Raw genomic sequence first — 18,260 nt, 5'->3', positions numbered from 1 at the left:
AGATTCTTCTGAATCATGCTCAGATAAGGCTTTTTCTTTTGTATGATAGAGCTTTACCTTGCATTTTTGGAAGTCATGGCAAACTGAGTTCACAGACAGTTATTTTTGGAAGTATTCATGAGCCCATGCAGTGATGTCCATTACAGAATCATGCCTGTTTTAATGTCATCTGAGGGCCTGAAGACAATTACATCCAATATTAAGTTTAAGGACTTACTGCTTATGCACAGAGATTTCTTCAGATTCTCTGAATCTTTTGATGATATCTATTGTAGATGATAATATATTTAAAGTTTTTGCAATTTTACCTTGAGGAACATTATTCTGAAATTGTTTGACAATTTATAGATGCAGCTTTTCACAAATTGGTCAACCTGTGCCCATCTTTACTTCTGAGAAACTCTGACTCTCCGAGATGCTCTTTTTATACCCAATCATGTTACTGACCTATTACTAATTAACCTCATTAGTTGAAAAATCTTCTTCCAGCTCTTCCTTGCTAGCGCCACTTACTTTTTCAGCTTTTTGTTGCCCTGTCCTTTTTTGTCAAATCTTTTTGAGAAATGTTGCTGGCATCAATTTCAAAATTACCTGCAGGTAGTTAGCCTTTATAATCATGAGAAAATCTATGGACATAACACATAGGATGGAGTCAGAGTGACATCAACACGCACAGAGGAGGAAGTGGAACATGCGCTTGGGTACACAGCAGCAGCAGCGTTCATACCCAGCAAGGCTTGTTTATACTTGTGTTGCCCTCAGAAGTCACTCTTCAGAAGGCATTTGACAGACGTTGAGGAGGCAGTATGCCACCACCTTGCCACCTGCTTTAACCCCTATCAATGTACGCAGTTGTGAGGCGGTTGTGGTGCCAGCCCATTTAGCTGAACCAGATGTACCGGACAGTGTGAAGAAATTATGCTGTGGCATATGGACACCCTCATCTGCTGTCTTTGTAGGTTGGATGTGGTTGGGTACAGTAAAAATGCACCTTGGGCATGTGTTTTTACTGCCCTCCAACCACAAGTGTAAACAAGGCTTAAGTGATTGAATTTTCTTTGATATAAAGATATGTCTGTGAGCTTGATTCCAGAACAAGCAAAAATGTTAAAACAATTATAAAATACCATACATAGGACTGTTTTTCTGACAACCAAATAGGAAGATAACAAGCAAAATAATATGACATTGTTACCACTGACTTTTTTGTTTTACTTACATTATCTACTTAATGAAGTGGTTCATTAGGGATATAATGGTTATTCATACAGTGTATAAGAAACACTGTGTTGCACAGCAATCAGGTTAATTCTATCATTGTTTTCAATCACCTGCATATCATTTCCTGGTCTGTAGATGGAGCATTGTGAAAAGAAATGGAAAGCATCCCTTTATCCTTTGGTAGAAGGAATTCATTGTATAGAATGTACAGATCATGTGATTTCCTGATAGACCAAGCTAACAAAGTGCAGTATTGCTGGGTAGTTAGTATTACACACTTGTTCAGGAAGTCTCTATGCACTCCAGATCTTCAAAATGTTCTATGCAAGCATTTTACTTCTGATGCATGTAAGTTTAATTGGCACAGCATACTCAGGGAAAATTTCTGGCTTGGCCAACAGACGGCAGTCATTTTATGATCCTTGAAAACCTTGCACACAAAGGTCATGAAGTAACAGTGCTGGTCAACTCAGCCAACCTTATCATGGACACCAAGAAAACCTCAGCTTTAAAATTTTAAGTCTTCCCTGTTGCGTTTTCAAGAACCAGATATGAAGAGCTACTAGAAGAATTCTTACGCATTTGGATTTGTGATCTTCCCAATATGTCCTACTGGGAATTCTTTACCCGAATGAAAAAAGCCATGGCGGACTCCTTGGAGGTACTGGCATCATAAAGAACAAGGCGATGTTAAGGAAGCTAAAAGATGAGAAGTTTGATATCCTTGTTGCTGACCCACTAGCTCCTTGTGGTGAACTTATCGCTGAGGTCATTGGAGTGCCATTTATCTATTCCTTTAGGTTCTCAATGGCTAATATTATAGAAAGACTTTGTGGTCAACAACCCATGCCGTTTTCTTATGTACCCGCTATAATGACTGAATTCACAGATAGAATGTCCTTTATAGAACGCCTAAGAAATACAATTTTTTATTTATCGCAAGATGCTATATTTTATTCTGTCCTTTCATCCTCCTGAGATGCATATTATAGTGAGGCACTAGGTAAGTATACTGGTGCAATTAATATGTTGTTGGGTGCAGGAATCATAACCTATAGTAATTAATTCACTGTAGAATTATCTCCAAGCTCCCTTCATATGAATGCACCCTTAGCAAGGACATGAACAGCCCAATTTAAAGCCCAAATGTTATGCTTAGGAGACTATCAGACCATATAGGGCTATTCTAGGGGTATTTGTGAAATTATTAAATCTCTACACAATGCGAATGAATCTTGCCCGTTCTCACATTTTACAAATAGGCTAGTTGCTGTGGGTCACTACAGAGGATAGACGGGTGTCTCACTATCTGTTGTACTCAAGGAGATGTGAAAAGCTATGGCCAGCAGGGGAATAACTATAGCTAAGCAAGGCCATGCAGCTGATATGGGACCTAGAAGCATAGAAGGCCAAAGCTGTATGACTAAACAGTGATTTATGCATAAAATAAATCAATATATATTTTGGTAACTTCTTTAGGATTGTATCATCATTCGTGCAAATGTATAAAAAATATACCTGTAATATGTGTGTAATTGTTTCTTTGTTGCCTTTCATCATGCAAATGTAACATTCCCTGACATTCAATCCCAAAAGAAAAATAGCCGTAAGAACATTCGACCATGAGAGTTATTATTCACCAATAATGTCGAGAATATAGCCTAACACTATAGGCTAAGAACATTTGACCAGCAGGAGAAATAATATGAGGGAGACCCCTGCACTGTGTACAGTCTACATGTGCAAACATCCCAATAAATGGGTGTTTGGCCGAGGGAACCTCCAGTTGCAGTGCAAAGTGAAACATTTAGTAGCACTGCTAAATATTTCACGTCACATTGTAGCTATAGGTTCACTCTGCTAAAAATCCATTCATTCAGTGCCCAAATTCTGCACAGTGCTGGAGTCTCCCTGATATTATTACCCCTGTTAGTTAAATTTTCTTAGCCTGTTGAGCTAATTTCTCTGTTGGTAAATTATTATTATTATTATACAGGATTTATATAGTGCCATCAATTTACGCAGTGCTTTACAATATAGAATGTTAACTCTCATAGGGGCTGATTTACTAAGAGGAATGGGTTGTGCCAGTTCATACCTTAATTGGTGCACTGGAAAAGTTATTAACCGAACATGAGAACCGGCGCAAGACCCCTGTGCTAGACTATTATAATGCCTCCAGAATTGGGAGTGTGTCTACCCAACATCTCTCTGCTGGTGGACACAAGAACCTAAATATATAGGTATATAATTGGGCAGCATAGTGGTGTAGTGATTAGCAGCAAAAGGGTCACTGGTTGAAATCCCACCCAAGACACCATCTGCCTGGAGTTTGCATATTTTGCCTGTGGGAGTTTTCTCCCACGCTCTAAAAAGATGCTGGTAGGTAAATTGGCCCTAATATATATGAACGTGTGTTAGGGACCCACACAAACACCGCCCCATGTTTAAAATATAAATATTTTCTTAATTTGCAAATAAGGATCATCACTTCCTTAGAGAACAGTGAGCGGGGCATAGTGGTGGAAAGAAATTAGCAGCAGTACAAGCAACTTCCTGGAGGGGGCATGATGTCATTCCGGGAACCAGATATGCGCCACGGGTACATACCTCCACACGCACAGCACTTACTCATACATATACACATCGGTTGTGCACTGAGCGCATCTAGCTGCAGGAACCCAATTTTTAGGGAAATTAATAGTAAAGCAGATGCAGATTTCCAGGACTGAACTAAAATATTTCTAGTGAAAGGCAATTGTTGTCACAGTTGCACTTAGGAACGTGTCTTTGCAAAGTTAAAGTGGTTGTAAACCCTTACAAACCACTATGACCTACAGGTAAGCCTAGATTAACCACTTAAGGACCGCCGCATGGCAATGTACGTCGGTGCAATGGCACCGACAGGCACAAGCACGATCGGACCCCCTCCCGCTGGATGCGGCAGTCCGTTTTGCTGCAGGAGCGATCCGGGGTGAGGGGATGGCCGTTGGCTTCTGGCCATCCCTCTCGATCGCTCCTGACGAATGAGAAGCTTCCCCCGCTGTGCATAGTAAACACAGGCAGGGAGGAAGTGATGTCATTCTCCTCGGGGCGGTCTTTTTGACCGGAATACGAGGAGAACAGTGAAAGTAAGTGCACCAGCACTACACTGACATGTAGGCACACAAACCCCCCCCCATCACCCCCCCGATCGCCCCCCTCCCAGTCACAGTGTCACTGATTGCAGTGATCATTTTTTTACTGATCACTGCATTCAGTGTCAGTTGTGACAGTAAAAACTGTCAGGGCAGTTAGTGTTAGGTCCAGGGTAGCCCCCTACAGCCAATAAAGGTTTAACCCCCTGATTGCCCCTAGAGTTAACTCTTTCACCTCCTTTTGCCAGTATCACTAAGCGATCGTTTTTCTGATCGCTGCATTAGTGTTACTGGTGCCGCTAAGTAGCTAGTTATTTTTTAAGGTTCACCGCCAGGTTTTTATAGCGCTAGGTACCCCGATATACTACCCAATAATGATTTTAACCCCCTGATTGCCCCTAGTTAACCCTTTCACCCCCTTTTGCCAGTGTCACTAAGCGATCGTTTTTATGATCGCTGCATTAGTGTCACTGGTGCCGCTAAGTAGCTAGTTATTTTTTAAGGTTCACCGCCAGGTTTTTATAGCGCTAGGTACCCAAATATACTACCCAATAATGGTTTTAACCCCCTGATTGCCCCTAGTTAACCCTTTCACCCCCTTTTGTCAGTGTCACTAAGCGATCATTTTTCTGATCGCTGCATTAGTGTCACTAGTGTCGCTAGGTAGCTAGTTATTTTTTTAGGTTCACCGCCAGGTTTTTATAGCGCTAGATACCCCCATATACTACCCAATAATGGTTTTAACCCCCTGATTGCCCCTAGTTAACCCTTTCACCAGCGATCACCGTATAAGTGTCGATGGGGTCGCTGGTTAGCCAGTTAGTTATTTAGGTTCCCCGCCAGGTTTTTATATAGCGCCAGGGACCACCAAATACTACCTAATAAAGATTTTAACCCCCTGATTGCCCCTAGTTAACCCTTTCACCATTGATCACCCTATAAGTGTTACGAGTGACTCTGGTTAGTTAGTTTGCTTTTTATAGCATCAGGGCACCCACCATTTATTACCCAATAAAGGTTTAACCCCCTGATCACCCGGCGGGTGATATCAATTAGGTTTTAGGGTCAGGGACTGTGTCACCCCAGGCAGCGCTAGGTTAGTGCTAGTACCACTAACACCCATGCGCAAATCATAAACCTCCCGTACTGGTATAGAATCTGAACAGATCAATATCTGACTGATCAGATCTATACTAGCGTCCCCAGCAGTTTAGGGTTCCAAAAAAACGCATTGTTAGTGGGATCAGCCCAGATACCTGCTAGCACCTGCGTTTTGCCCCTCCGCCTAGCCCACCCAAGTGCAGTATCGATCAATCACTGTCACTTACAAAACACTAAACACATAACTGCAGCGTTCGCAGAGTCAGGCCTGATCCCTGCGATCGCTAACAGTTTTTTTTGGTAGCGTTTTATATTTAAATCCGGAAGCCAGTACTTGGTTTTCGGGGTCCCGTACGTGGCTAGGCTCCCAAAAACTCCCCCACATGTGGTATCCCCGTACTCGGGAGAAGCAGCAGAATTTATTTTGGGGTGTAATTTCACTTATGCCCTTAGCATGTGTGAGCAATATATCATTTAATCAAAAATTTGCACCCTTAGAAATCCTGAAGGCAGTGATTGGTTTTTGGGGTGTCGTATGCAGCTATGCTCCCAAAAAGTCCCACATACTCAGGAGAAGCAGCAGAATATATTTTGGGGTGTAATTCCACATATAACTATGGCATGTGTGAGCAATATATCATTTAGTGACAAATTTTTGTAAACTTTTTTTTTTTTGTGTGTCATTATTCAATCACTTGGGACAAAAAAAAATATTCAATGGGCTCAACATGCCCCTCAGCAATTTCTGTGGGGTGTCTACTTTCCAAAATGGGGTCATTTGAGGGGGGGGGGGGTTGTACTGCCCTGCCATTTTAGCACCTCAAGAAATGAGATAGGCAGTCATAAATTAAAAGCTGTGTAAATTCCAGAAAATGTACTCTAGTTTGTAGACGCTATAACTTTTGCGCAAACCAATAACTATACGCTTATTGACATTTTTTTTTACTAAAAACATGTGGCTGAATACATTTTGCCCTAAATGTATGACTAAAATTTAGTTTATTCAATTTTTCTTATAACAAAAAGTAGAAAATATCTTTTTTTCTCGAAATTTTTTGACTTTTTCCATTTATATTGCAAAAAATTAAAATCGCAGAGGCAATCAAATACCATCAAAAGAAAGCTCTATTTGTGGGAAGGAAAAGGACGCAAATTTCGTTTGGGTACAACATTGCATGACCACGCAATTACCAGTTAAAGCAGTGCAGTGCGAAATTGTAAAAAGACCTCTGGTTCTTAGGCTGACAATTGGTCCGGGGCTGAAGTGGTTAAGGCTTACCTGTAGGTCCAAGAAATATCTCCTAAACCTACACGGTTTAGGAGATATTTACAAAAAGACAGGCGCACTTGGAATGCCGCTGCTACCGGCGATATGCCGTTAGTGGCGGCTCCCGTGCACATACGTGGGAGTGACGTCATTGCTGCTCCAGCGCTGTGAGTGGCCGGAGCAGCGATACCCGCAAGAAGATGGACGCTCCATGCTACAGAGAACAGCGGTGACAACGCTGGCTCCTGTGTCAGTTAAGTGACACATAATGGGCTATTATGCAATTCATAGTAGCCCATTATGCTTTACCTTTACAGGGAGACAAAGAGGAAGTAAACCCATACCAATGTCTTTCCTTGATTGACACAGGTCAATCTAAATAGCTTCCCCATTAGGTAAATTGCACTCTAGCATTTTGCTCTGTACACCCCAAATTATTAGGTATCTTGGACTTTGGGGTTTATTCACTAAAGGCAAATCCACTTTGCACTACAAGTGTATTTGGAAGTGCAGTTGTTGGAGATCCGAGGGGACATGCAAAGAAAAAAAAACAGCGTCTGTGCTTCTACATGATTGGATGATAAAATCACCAGTGCTTCCCGTTAGATTCACAGCGAGTACACTTTTATTACAGAGTGAATTTGCCTTTAATAAATCCCAAAATACCTAATGATTTGGGGTGTACACAACAAAGTGCTAGAGTGCAACTTGCCTAATGGGGACACTAGTTAGATTGACCTGTGTGTCCCCAAGGAAAGACATTGGTAGGGTTTTACCCTCACTTCCTGTTTGGCTGTGACAGGAAGTGAAGCCAATTTTCAGAAAAGGGACACAAAGCCCAACCTAAAAAAGACAAGCAGGGGTTCTAACACTCACTTGGTTTACCTGAAATGCCCACAATTAGAGTAGGATTGTCTTGAGCTAGAATTTAGCTCAGTGCTCTAAATCAGTGCTTCTCAACCCTGTCCACTGCGGAGACACTGCAGGGATCCCAGCACTGACGTTTCTTATATTAGGAGGGCGGGGCCACCCGTCACCTGACCCCGCCCCTCTGACGCTGGTGAGGGGAGCCAGGGATCCCCTAATGACGTATGGGTGACCCCGCCCCCTCTGATGTAACAGAAACCTGCGTTACATCAGAGGGGGGGCGGGGTCACCCATACGTCACAGGGGAACCCCATAGCTTTCCTCACCAGCGTCAGAGGGTGCGGGGTCAGGGGACAGGGGACCCCACCCTCCTAATATAAGAAACGTCAGCGCTGGGATCCCCGCAGTGTCTCCGCAGTGGAGACAGAAGACGGATGTATGGACAGCGCTGGACTGAGAGATCCCCCATCGCTGGATATGATCATCCATCGCTGGACCCCGGAGATCCGTCGCTGGATAGCAGGAGTGGATTAGCACCGCTGGAATCTTTTTTTATTTTTAATAAAATTATTTTTTAAAAGTGTGTTTATTTAACCATTTTTGCACTTTCTTTGTGAAATGGTAGGGGTACTTTTGTACCCCCTTACCATTTCAAACGGGGAGGCCGGAATCTGGGGGTCTCCTTGTTGAAGGGGACTTCTAGATTCTGATAAGCCCCCTGCCCGCAGACCCCCACAACCACCGCTCAGGGTTGTGGGGATGAGGCCCTTCTCCACATCAACATGGGGACAAGGTGCTTTGAGGGGTCACAGACCCCCAAAGCATCCTCCCAATGTTGAGGGCATGTGGCCTGGTACGGTTCAGGAGGGGGCACTCTCTCGTCCCCCCCTCTTTTCCTGCGGCCTGCCAGGTTGCGTGCTCGGATAAAAGGTCTGGTATGGATATTTAGGGGGACCCCCACGTAAAAAAAAAAAAATTTTAATTTGACACAGGGTTCCCCTTAATATCCATACCAGACCTGAAGGGCCTGGTAATTGAATTTAGGGGAACCCCCACGCTTTTTTTTTTTAATCAATGAATTAATGCATTGTCGGCTAATACAGAGAACACTCATTGAGTGTTCTCTGTATTACGGGAGCCGACAATATAGCCGCAAATGATTTTAAAAGACTTTTTTTCCTGCACAAATGACACTTTGTGCAGGGACAGTTCTAAGCACGGGAAACATGCGCCCCTTCACAGGCATACTATAGACACCCCCCAGGTACGACATATAAAGGAATATTACACTTTTATTGTTTCACATTAATCATTATTAAAATCACTGCTCCTGAAAAAACGTCCAATTTTAAAACTTTTTTTTGCATTAATCCCTGTCCCCTGGGGCAGGACCCAGGTCCCCAAACACTTTTTATGACAGTAACTTGCATATTAGCCTTTAAAATTAGCACTTTAGATTGTGAACGTTCGAGTCCCATAGACTTTAATAGGGTTCTAAAGTTCACGCGAAGTTTAGGTCTGTTCGCAGGTTCTGGTGCGAACCGAACAGGGGGTTGTTCGGCTCATCCTTACTAAAGAGTTCAAAATGCCAAAGGAGGTAGCTTCATCTAAGATATGCTTTATAAGGTAGTCTGTATTGATAGCTGTCCCACATGTGGCTACTGCTTACAGTACCAGCTCTCCCTCCCCCCCCCCCAAACTGGGGTGTTCCCTCAAAGGACATGACAGCCTAACACTCGATCTTAAGCTTCCACCCAAACATCTCATCCCCAGCTGGGCTAAACCTCAGTATTTGAGGGGACCTGCCCCCTGCCAATCCAAGTTGGGGATTGGTCAGAGCCCCCAGAATATTCCAGGCAACTCCACCTTACCTCCCCTCCAATTCTTCTAGAAGGTTACAACACATTTGAGAAGTAGGGGGGAGGTCTCAGTGATAATGCCTGGAGACAACCAGGTACGTCCCCTTTAAATCGCAGCATAGTGGGCATGTCATGGAGCGGCAGAACGGGGAGATGCCTATGTAAACAAGGCATTTCCCTGTTCTGCCTAGTAACATGACAGAGATCTATTGCTCCCTGTCATTGGGAGCAGTGATCTCTGTCATGTTCTAGTGAGACAATCCCCCCTATAGTTAGAATCACTCCCTAGGACAAGCTTAACCCCTTGATCACCACCTAGTGTTGAACCCCTTCCCTGCCAGTGTCATTTACACAGTATGCAGTGCATTTTTATAGCACTGATCGCTGTATAAATGACAGTGGTCCCAAAATAGTGTCAAAAGTGTCCGACGTGTCTGCCATGTCACAGTCACAATAAAAATCGCAGAAAAAATAACTAATAAAAAAAAGTTAATAAGAAAAATGCCATAAATCTATCCCCTATTTTGTAGACGCTATAACTTTTATGCAAACCAAATATGTAGAAGAATACATATCGGCCTAAACTGAGAAAGAAATTTGTTTTTTTTTATATATTTTTGGGGGATATTTATTATAGCAAAAAGTAAAAAATATTGCTTTTTTTTCAAAATAGTTTTTTTTTAGTTTATAGCGCAAAAAATAAAAATCTGAGGTGATAAAATACCACCAAAAGAAAGCTCTATTTGTGGGAAAAAAAGGACGTCAATTTTGTTTGGGTGCAATGTTGTGCGACCACGCAATTGTCAGTTGAAACGACGCAGTGCTCTGGTCAGGAAGGGGGTAAATCCTTCCGGGGCTGAAGTGGTTAATGGGATGCAGAAGAGAAAAAAACTGAAAGGGTTTATAACCCTACTAACTCTCTGTTAGTTTATCCAAAATGAATTAAAAGTTTAATTTCCAAGAAAGTTTAATTTCCAAGAAAGTCTTTTATGCAATGTTGAAATAGATTGACAGAAATACATATTTTATTGCAACACTGCTCTGCAAAATATGGGAAAATGACCACACTAGGAAACACCGTTTATTTCTATTACTAAAAAGTCTACTGGAAAATGGCTATTAACAATATATAGGCACTGTTTGATTTTACCTCTAGTGTTCAGAGTTTTCCGCAAAGTTTTTTACACTTTGTACCACCTCACACAACCTTAGATCACAGTGAGTCATCATCATGTTCTGTACTGGGATTGTTTTTCTGCTCCTGCACACATGTCTTTTCAACACTGTTTCTGCTGGAAAGATTTTGGTGTGGCCAACAGACGCTAGTCATTTTTTAAATATTAAAATAATCCTGAATGAACTTACCAATAGAGATCATGAAGTTACAGTGTTGCTTCATTCGGCCGCTCTAATAATGGGTGCAGACGCCAGTAAAGACTCACCAATCAAATATGAAGCTTTTGATGTGCCTTTCACAAAGGAGGAGAATGAAAAGTTTTTTGAGGAATTTTTAAGTCTATGGATTTTTGATGTACCTAATATGACCTATTGGGAATTCTATCAAAAAATGAAAGAGATGGTGACCGAACAACAGAAAATGCAAAATCATATGTGTGACGGGGTACTTAAGAACAAGTCATTGATAAAGAAACTAGAAAGCAAGAAGTTTGATGTCCTGATCTCAGATCCATTGATCCCATGTGGTGAACTTATTGCTGAAGTTCTTGGACTTCCATTTGTCTATTCTTTTAGATTTTCCATGGGCAACTCAATGGAGAGGCTATGTGGACATCTTCCAGCCCCCTTTTCCTATGTGCCTGGAGCCATGGCAGAACTAACTGATAGGATGTCTTTCCTAGAGAGATGGCAAAACACAAACTTCTATCTTTTCCAAGACATATTATTCTATTTTGTGTTTGCTGGCAACTGGGATGGTTACTACAGTGAAGTATTAGGTGAGCATGAAAAGTAATTGGAGAATGTGGCAAAACCAAATATATGAGTACATGCATACCCCACTTTTAAGTATACAATGGGTATTATTTACTAAAGCTGGAAAGTGCAAAATCAGGCTCAATTCTGCTTAGAAACCAATGCGCTTCTAACCCCAGCTTGTTCAATTAAGCTTTGGTAATAAAATCTGGACGCTCATTGCTTTCTATGCAGAAGTGAGTCTGATTTTGCACTTTCCAGCTTTAGTAAATAAACCCCATTGTGTACTTAAAAGTGGGGTATGCCTGTAATCAATTTTTTTCATTTAGCTTTGTGTTATGGACATATTTTAGAGAAGAAGTGATGTGGAAATTATGTAGAATTTCTTTCATTAAGGTGGAAAAATATATAACGTGAATATACCTGGCAGCACAGTGGTGTAGTGGTTAGCACTCTCACCTAGCAGTATAAAGGGTTGCTGGTTTGAATCCCAACCACGACACTACCTGCCTGGAGTTTGCATGTTCTCCCCGTGCCTGTGTTTGTTTCCTCCCACATTCCAAAGACATAGAGCTAGGTTAATTGGCTTCTGTCCAAAATTGGCCCTAGTATATGAATGGGGCCCCTGTGATCAGGGCTCAAGTCCTGCGGGAACGCATGGGAATGGAGTTCCTGCACTTTTTCCACAACAGGAACTCAGTTCCCGTTAGCAGCCGTGTCTTGCAAGACTTTGAAGTATGAGAGCTGTGTGGCAGGTGCTACACCAGCAGCCGCCAACACAACTCAGTATTTATGTTTATTGAGGATTTTTTTTATGTACTAACAGTTAAGCTTCATACACACAATACGGAAATTGGATGAAAAATACCACTTTTGAAGCATTCGTGCATATGAGCGTATCATTTTTTTTTTGGTGGGGGAGTGCTTCTTGGGTGGGAGTTCCCACACTTTTTTCCCCAGGACTTGACCCCTGCCTTGGATTGTGGGCTCCTTGAGAGTAGGGACCAATGTGAGTGTGCAATGTACAGGGATAGGGGTAATTGTAGACACTCACACTGGATGGACTGGTGTCTTTATTCAACCTTACTAACTATGTAACTATGTATATACCTATATGTTAACTATACAAAATTATATGTTGCTTAGTTGACATATACATATGTGTATTAAAGCTTAAGTTTAGTTAGATTTTTTTGTTATAATCATCATCGGGGATGATACTTATACTAAACAAAAATTGTTCCTTGTTGCAGTTGGCTGTTCATTGAAATGTTCTTTTCTCTGCCACCATCCATACCCCAGTAGCCAGTAGCTGTGATCTCATCAAACTCATCAAAAATGCCAACTATGTCCGCCCTTTCCATACCTGCGTTTCATTCATAAAAGCTTTATTCTAGCTTCCCACAATGAAAAGCGCTCTGTGAATGGAGGAGGCAAACCTTTGATTCGTCCACCCATCCTCCAGTCATAGAGTGCTTTTCACTGTGGGAAGTAATAGTACAGCTCCTATGAATGAAGCATGGGGGGGAAAGGGCTGGCATAGTCCATACTTTTGACAAAGGCCAGTGACAAGTTAGGTGGCTCGTATTAACTACTACAGAATCAGAAGATTACAGTTGCAGGGTTTGGGGGCAGAAAGGAAAGGAATATAACAGTCACCAGCACAAGGGGCTCATTCAATGTAAGTACAGTCACTTGTGCTGATTTAAAAAAAAATGTAACTATACTTTAACTATATCAACACACACACACATTTAAGAAACATAACATTTTACTTGATGATTTTACCTAATTTGTCTATCTTGCCGGGTTACCATATGTGACTACACTGTACATACACACAGATTCTTGCTTTTTATGTTGCTGTGTTACACCCAGACCTCTTTTGCAATGTAATTTGGCACAAGTTTCCTGGCAATGAGGATTGTGAAGCCACTTACTAACACTGGCAGCATGTGAACTTAGATCTTGACTTCTGATCCTCTGCAGTGAAAATTAACAGGACAATGGAAACGTCCAGAAAATGACCTCATTTTGGAAAGCTAACACCCCAACGTATAATCTATGAGGCATAATGGGTCTTTTCAATGGTTCATTTTTTTCCAGAAGTTTTTGGAAAATGTGGAAAAAAATGAAAACGCATTTTTTTTTACACAAAGTTGTCCGTTTATAAGATATTTCCAACACATAGCATTTACATAGCAAAAATAGCACCCCAAAATACATTCTCCTACTCCTCCTGAGTATAACGATACCACATGTGTGAGACTTTTACACAGCCTGACCACATACAGAGGCCTAATTTTGAAGTAGCACCTACAGGCATTCTAGGAGCATAAATTACACATTTCATTTCTCAACCACCTATTACAGTTTTGAAGGCCCTGGAACACCAGGACAATGGAAACGTCCGGAAAATGACCCCATTTTGGAAAGCTAACACCCCACAGTATAATCTATGAGGCTTAATGAGTCTTTTGAATGGTTCATTTTTTTTCCAGAAGTTTTTGGAAAATGTGGAAAAAAATTAAAACGCATTTTTTTTACACAAAGTTGTCCATTTATAAGATATTTCCAACACATAGCATTTACATAGCAAAAATAACATGCCAAAATACATTCTACTACTCCTCCTGAGTATACCGATACCACATGTGTGAGACTTTTACACAGCCTGACCACATACAGAGGCCTAACATTGAAGTAGCACCTTCAGGCATTCTAGGGGCATAAATTACACATTTCATTTCTCAACCACCTATTACAGTTTTGAATTCCCTGGAACACCAGGACAATGGAAACGTCCAGAAAATGACCCCATTTTGGAAAGCTAACACCCCAACGTGTAATCTATGAGGCATAATGAGTCTTTTGAATGGTTCAATTTTTTCCAGAAGTTTTTGAAAAATGTGGAAAAAAATGAAAACGCATTTTTTTTTACACAAAGTTGTCCGTTTATAAGATATTTCCAACACATAGCATTTACATAGCAAAAATAACACACCAAAATACATTCTACTACTCCTCCTGAGTATGGCAATACCACATGTGTGAGACGTTTACACAGCCTGGCCACATACAGAGGCGCAACATGCAAGGAACACCGTTGGGCGTTCCAGGGACACATAGCCTGCAAATACCAAGAATTACACCCCCAAATACATTATGCTGAGCAAAGGGTAAAGAAAGATTACCTGTGGTTTTAGAAGCGCAGTTGTCCACAGGAGGATATTGACTGGTCCAGGCAGCAGGCAGGGACTTGGTCAGCAACAGCGAACACAATTTTTCAGGCAGCAGGCAGGGATACTGTCCATATACAGTCCAGGGTCAGTGCAGAGATATTGTCAGCAGTGCCAAAAATATTGGTCCTGGTAGTAGGCAGGTCCATGTGGTGTGGTCAGTTCGGCATGATGGCAGTAAGTCCTACAGGCAGCAGACAGAAGTAGAGCCTCGTTCAGGACAGAATGGGGATAGGGGTAGAGACTTCTCCCTCCCAAATCTCTTTGAAGCCTCCGAGTCTCCAGACCCTAATCTAGGAATAAGAAAACAAAGAAAATTGTTTTCTTCATCCAGAAAAACTATACTGGAGCCCCTCACATATGTGAGACCCCGTGTTGAATCCCACTAGTCCAGTGGCAGAATACAAGATCAGTCCAAGAGGGAGGCAAATATCGTGGTCAAACAGTCCAAGGTCAGTTCCGGATCAGGCAGAGGTATGTACAGAATCGTTAGGCAGAAGCATGGTCGAATAACAGTCCAGGGTCAGTTCCAGATCAGGCAGAGGTATGTACAGAATCGTTAGGCAGAAGCATGGTCGAATAACAGTCCAGGGTCAGTTCCAGATCAGGCAGAGGTATGTACAGAATCGTTAGGCAGAAGCATGGTCGAATAACAGTCCAGGGTCAGTTCCAGATCAGGCAGCGGTATGTACAGAATCGGCAGGCATAAGAGTGGTCGAATAACAAGCCAGGGTCAGTTACAGTGCAGGCAGTGGCATAAGGGGTGTGAAGGTGTATGAAGGCAGGAACTGAGGATTATGTTTACCATACTTCACTAAAAATTTATTGAAGTATGGTAACGGCGAAAACAGTCACCTATGCAGAGGCCTGGTTAGGAAGGACATTGTGCACAATAATAAGATGTGTCTTTTCTGACTCCTGCTCTGGTACACACCTTACATCTTTTTTGACGTCTTTGGCCTGTTGGTTTGGGAGGGATTTTATCGGGAAAGTGGCGCTCGGAGAGTCGACTAACAACATCTGATCGGATATTTTCTGGTGGGCAGTGAAAACTTCCTCCTGGTAGCCAAAGAAGCATTTGGGGTTTTGGGTGGAGTTGCGGTAAATGACATAGGAATTGTAAATGGCCAATTGAAAAAAATAAATTGCTACTTTTTTGTACCAATGGTATGTCCGTCTTGTGGCAAGGTATGGTTCCATCATTTGATCGTTGAAGTCGACTCCCCCCATGAACAAATTATATTCATAAATGCATTTTGGGGTTTTTACGGGGCCATTCCTTCTGGAGATTTCCACGAACGTATCATTGTGGATAGAAGACAACATACATACATCCCTTCTGTCCCTCCACTTCACTGCCAGAATCTCCTTGTTTCGCAGACTTGCGGTTTCTCCTTTTCGCAGCTTCTTATTCACAAGACTTTGAGGAAAGTCCTTCCGATTCCTTTTTACGGTGCCACATGCTGGCGTCTTCTTCCGGTGAAGGTTCTGGAACAGGGGCAGAGATGTGTAGAAGTTGTCTACATACAGGTGGTAGCCTTTATCCAGTAGGGGCTATATGAGGTCCCAAACAACTTTCCCGCTGGATCCCAAGTAGTCCGGACAATTAGGGGGCTGCAGCTTGGTGTCCTTCCGTTCGTACACTATGAAGGAATATGTGTACCCTGTGGCTCGGTCGCATAATTTGTAGACCTTCACCCCATAGCGGGCCCTTTTGCTGGGCATAAATTGCTTCATTTTAAGCCTACCGCTAAATTTAATAAGGGACTCATCCACACATATGTTTTGGTCCGGGGTAAACAATTTGGGGAATGTTTGTGAAAAATAATGAAGTATTGGACGAATTTTGTAAAGCCTGTCGTAATTTGGGTAATTTCGTGGAAGGCACTGGGTATTGTCGCTGAAATGTAAGAACCTCATGATCATCAGATACCTGGTTCTGGGTATTACCGCGGAGAAGAGTGGTGTGTGGTGGAGGGGGTGGGTTGACCAATAGGTACGCAATTGATTTTTTTTGTTGAGTCCCATGTTAAATGTGAGGCCTAAAAAAACCTTGAACTCCTCCACCGTTAGGTCTCTCCATTCGTAGGGACGGGCATAATAAGATGTCAGATTTTGCTAAATAAATTGTTGTGCATACAGGTTGCACTGGGCCACAATTGACGCCAACATATCCTCCGTAAAAATTAAATTAAAAAAATCTATTGGGGTAAAATTCTCCGTGTCCACCTGGACTCCTGGCTGGGCAGTCAAAGGGGGAACATTGGCCTCTCCTGAATTAGGAGGAAGCCACAAGGGGTTCTGAAGGGCATAGGGAAGGCCAGCATGGCTCCTAACCCTTTGGGGCTGAGATGACACCCCACTGGTACTTGGCCTTTCTTGCCGAGGCACTGCGGTGCTGGTGGACGGCACTTCGGTGCTGGTGGACGGCACTGCCTCACTAGAACGCCTTCGTTTGATGGGCCGGATATCTTCCTCCTCGGATTCAGTCAGTGTTTCACTACTGAGGACTGGCTCATAATTTATGTCGGCTTCAGAATCCGAATCTGAAAGAGAATCTGAAAAAGAGAGCTCCCCGTTGCTCTCATCGGCCGTGGAAAGAATTTTGTACGCCTCCTCGGCGGAAAAGACTCTTTTAGACATGGTTGCTGGTGTTGAGACTGCACAGGTGTGTGCTAAGCCTGCACTGATGTGCACTGATTGATGGAACAGATGTGCACTGATTACGCAGCACAGATGGGCACTGATCGCACAGATGTGCATGGATGAGGTGGCACAGATGTGTACTGTTGAAGCAGCACAGAGGTGGCACAGATGGGCACTGATGAGGTGGCACAGATGTGCACTGATGAGTCAGCACAGATGTGCACTGATTGTACAGATGTGCACTGTTGAGGTGGCACAGATGGGCGCTGTTGAGGTGGCACAGATGGGTGCTGTTGAGGTGGCACAAATGGGCACTGATGGGTCGGCACAGATGTGCACTGATTTATTGCACAGATGTGCAGATTTATTGCACAGATGTGCACTGATGAGGTGGCAGATGGGCACAGATGGGCACTGCTGAGGCGGCACAGATGGGCACTGCTGAGGCGGCACAGATGGGCACTGCTGAGGTGGCACAGATGGTACAGATGGGCATAGATTGGTACAGATGGGCCCCGATTGGCACTGGCGGGCACTGGCAGTGCACAGATGGGCACTGTCGGGCACTGGTGGGCACTGGCGGTGCACAGGTGGGCACTGACGGTGTACAGATGGTGCACAGATGGTGCACAGATGGCACAGGTGGGCACAGGTGGCCACTGGTGGGCACAGGTGGGCACTGGCGGGGTACAGATGGGCACTGGCAGGGTACAGATGGGCACTGGCGGGCACAGATGACACTAATATCACTATTTGGCACTTGTAAAAGTAACTCACAGAATCTCTCTCCTCACACGCTGTCTCTGTGTGAGGAGACAGATTCGGCAATGGGAGATGATCTCATTTGTTTACATTTGAGATCATCATCCATTGGAGGCGGCGATCGCGCTGTAAACGGCCGCTGTGATTGGCCGTTTACAGCGATCTGTGATTGGCTGTGTCCAGGGGACACGGCCAACACAGATTTTCCCCGATGCGTACTCCCGGTAAC

At 43.1% G+C, this 18,260-nt stretch overlaps 1 protein-coding gene across 2 annotated transcripts in view; it reads left to right on the top strand.

Annotated features, from left to right (window-relative positions):
• The window catches only part of LOC143974757 (UDP-glucuronosyltransferase 2A2-like), a 183,998-nt gene that overhangs the window by 67,561 nt on the left and 98,177 nt on the right, over positions 1–18,260 (top strand). Inside the window, exon 1 of one of the 2 annotated variants that reach the window (XM_077476468.1) lies at positions 10,663–11,407. The exons of the other annotated variant lie outside the window; for it this stretch is intronic. Within the exon in view, the coding sequence (XP_077332594.1) occupies positions 10,684–11,407 (724 nt within the window). The 5' untranslated portion in view covers positions 10,663–10,683. Of the gene's footprint in view, positions 1–10,662; positions 11,408–18,260 lie in introns of those variants that run through there. 2 annotated transcript variants of the gene reach the window in all.

Source organism: Lithobates pipiens, unplaced genomic scaffold (genome assembly GCF_037356315.1).
Source record: "Lithobates pipiens isolate NorthernLeopardFrog02 unplaced genomic scaffold, aLitPip1_a1.2 Scaffold_13, whole genome shotgun sequence".
Taxonomy (NCBI): domain Eukaryota; kingdom Metazoa; phylum Chordata; class Amphibia; order Anura; family Ranidae; genus Lithobates; species Lithobates pipiens.
The sequence above is the reverse complement of the archived record's forward strand: the minus strand, read 5'-3'. Positions and strand labels throughout refer to the sequence as shown.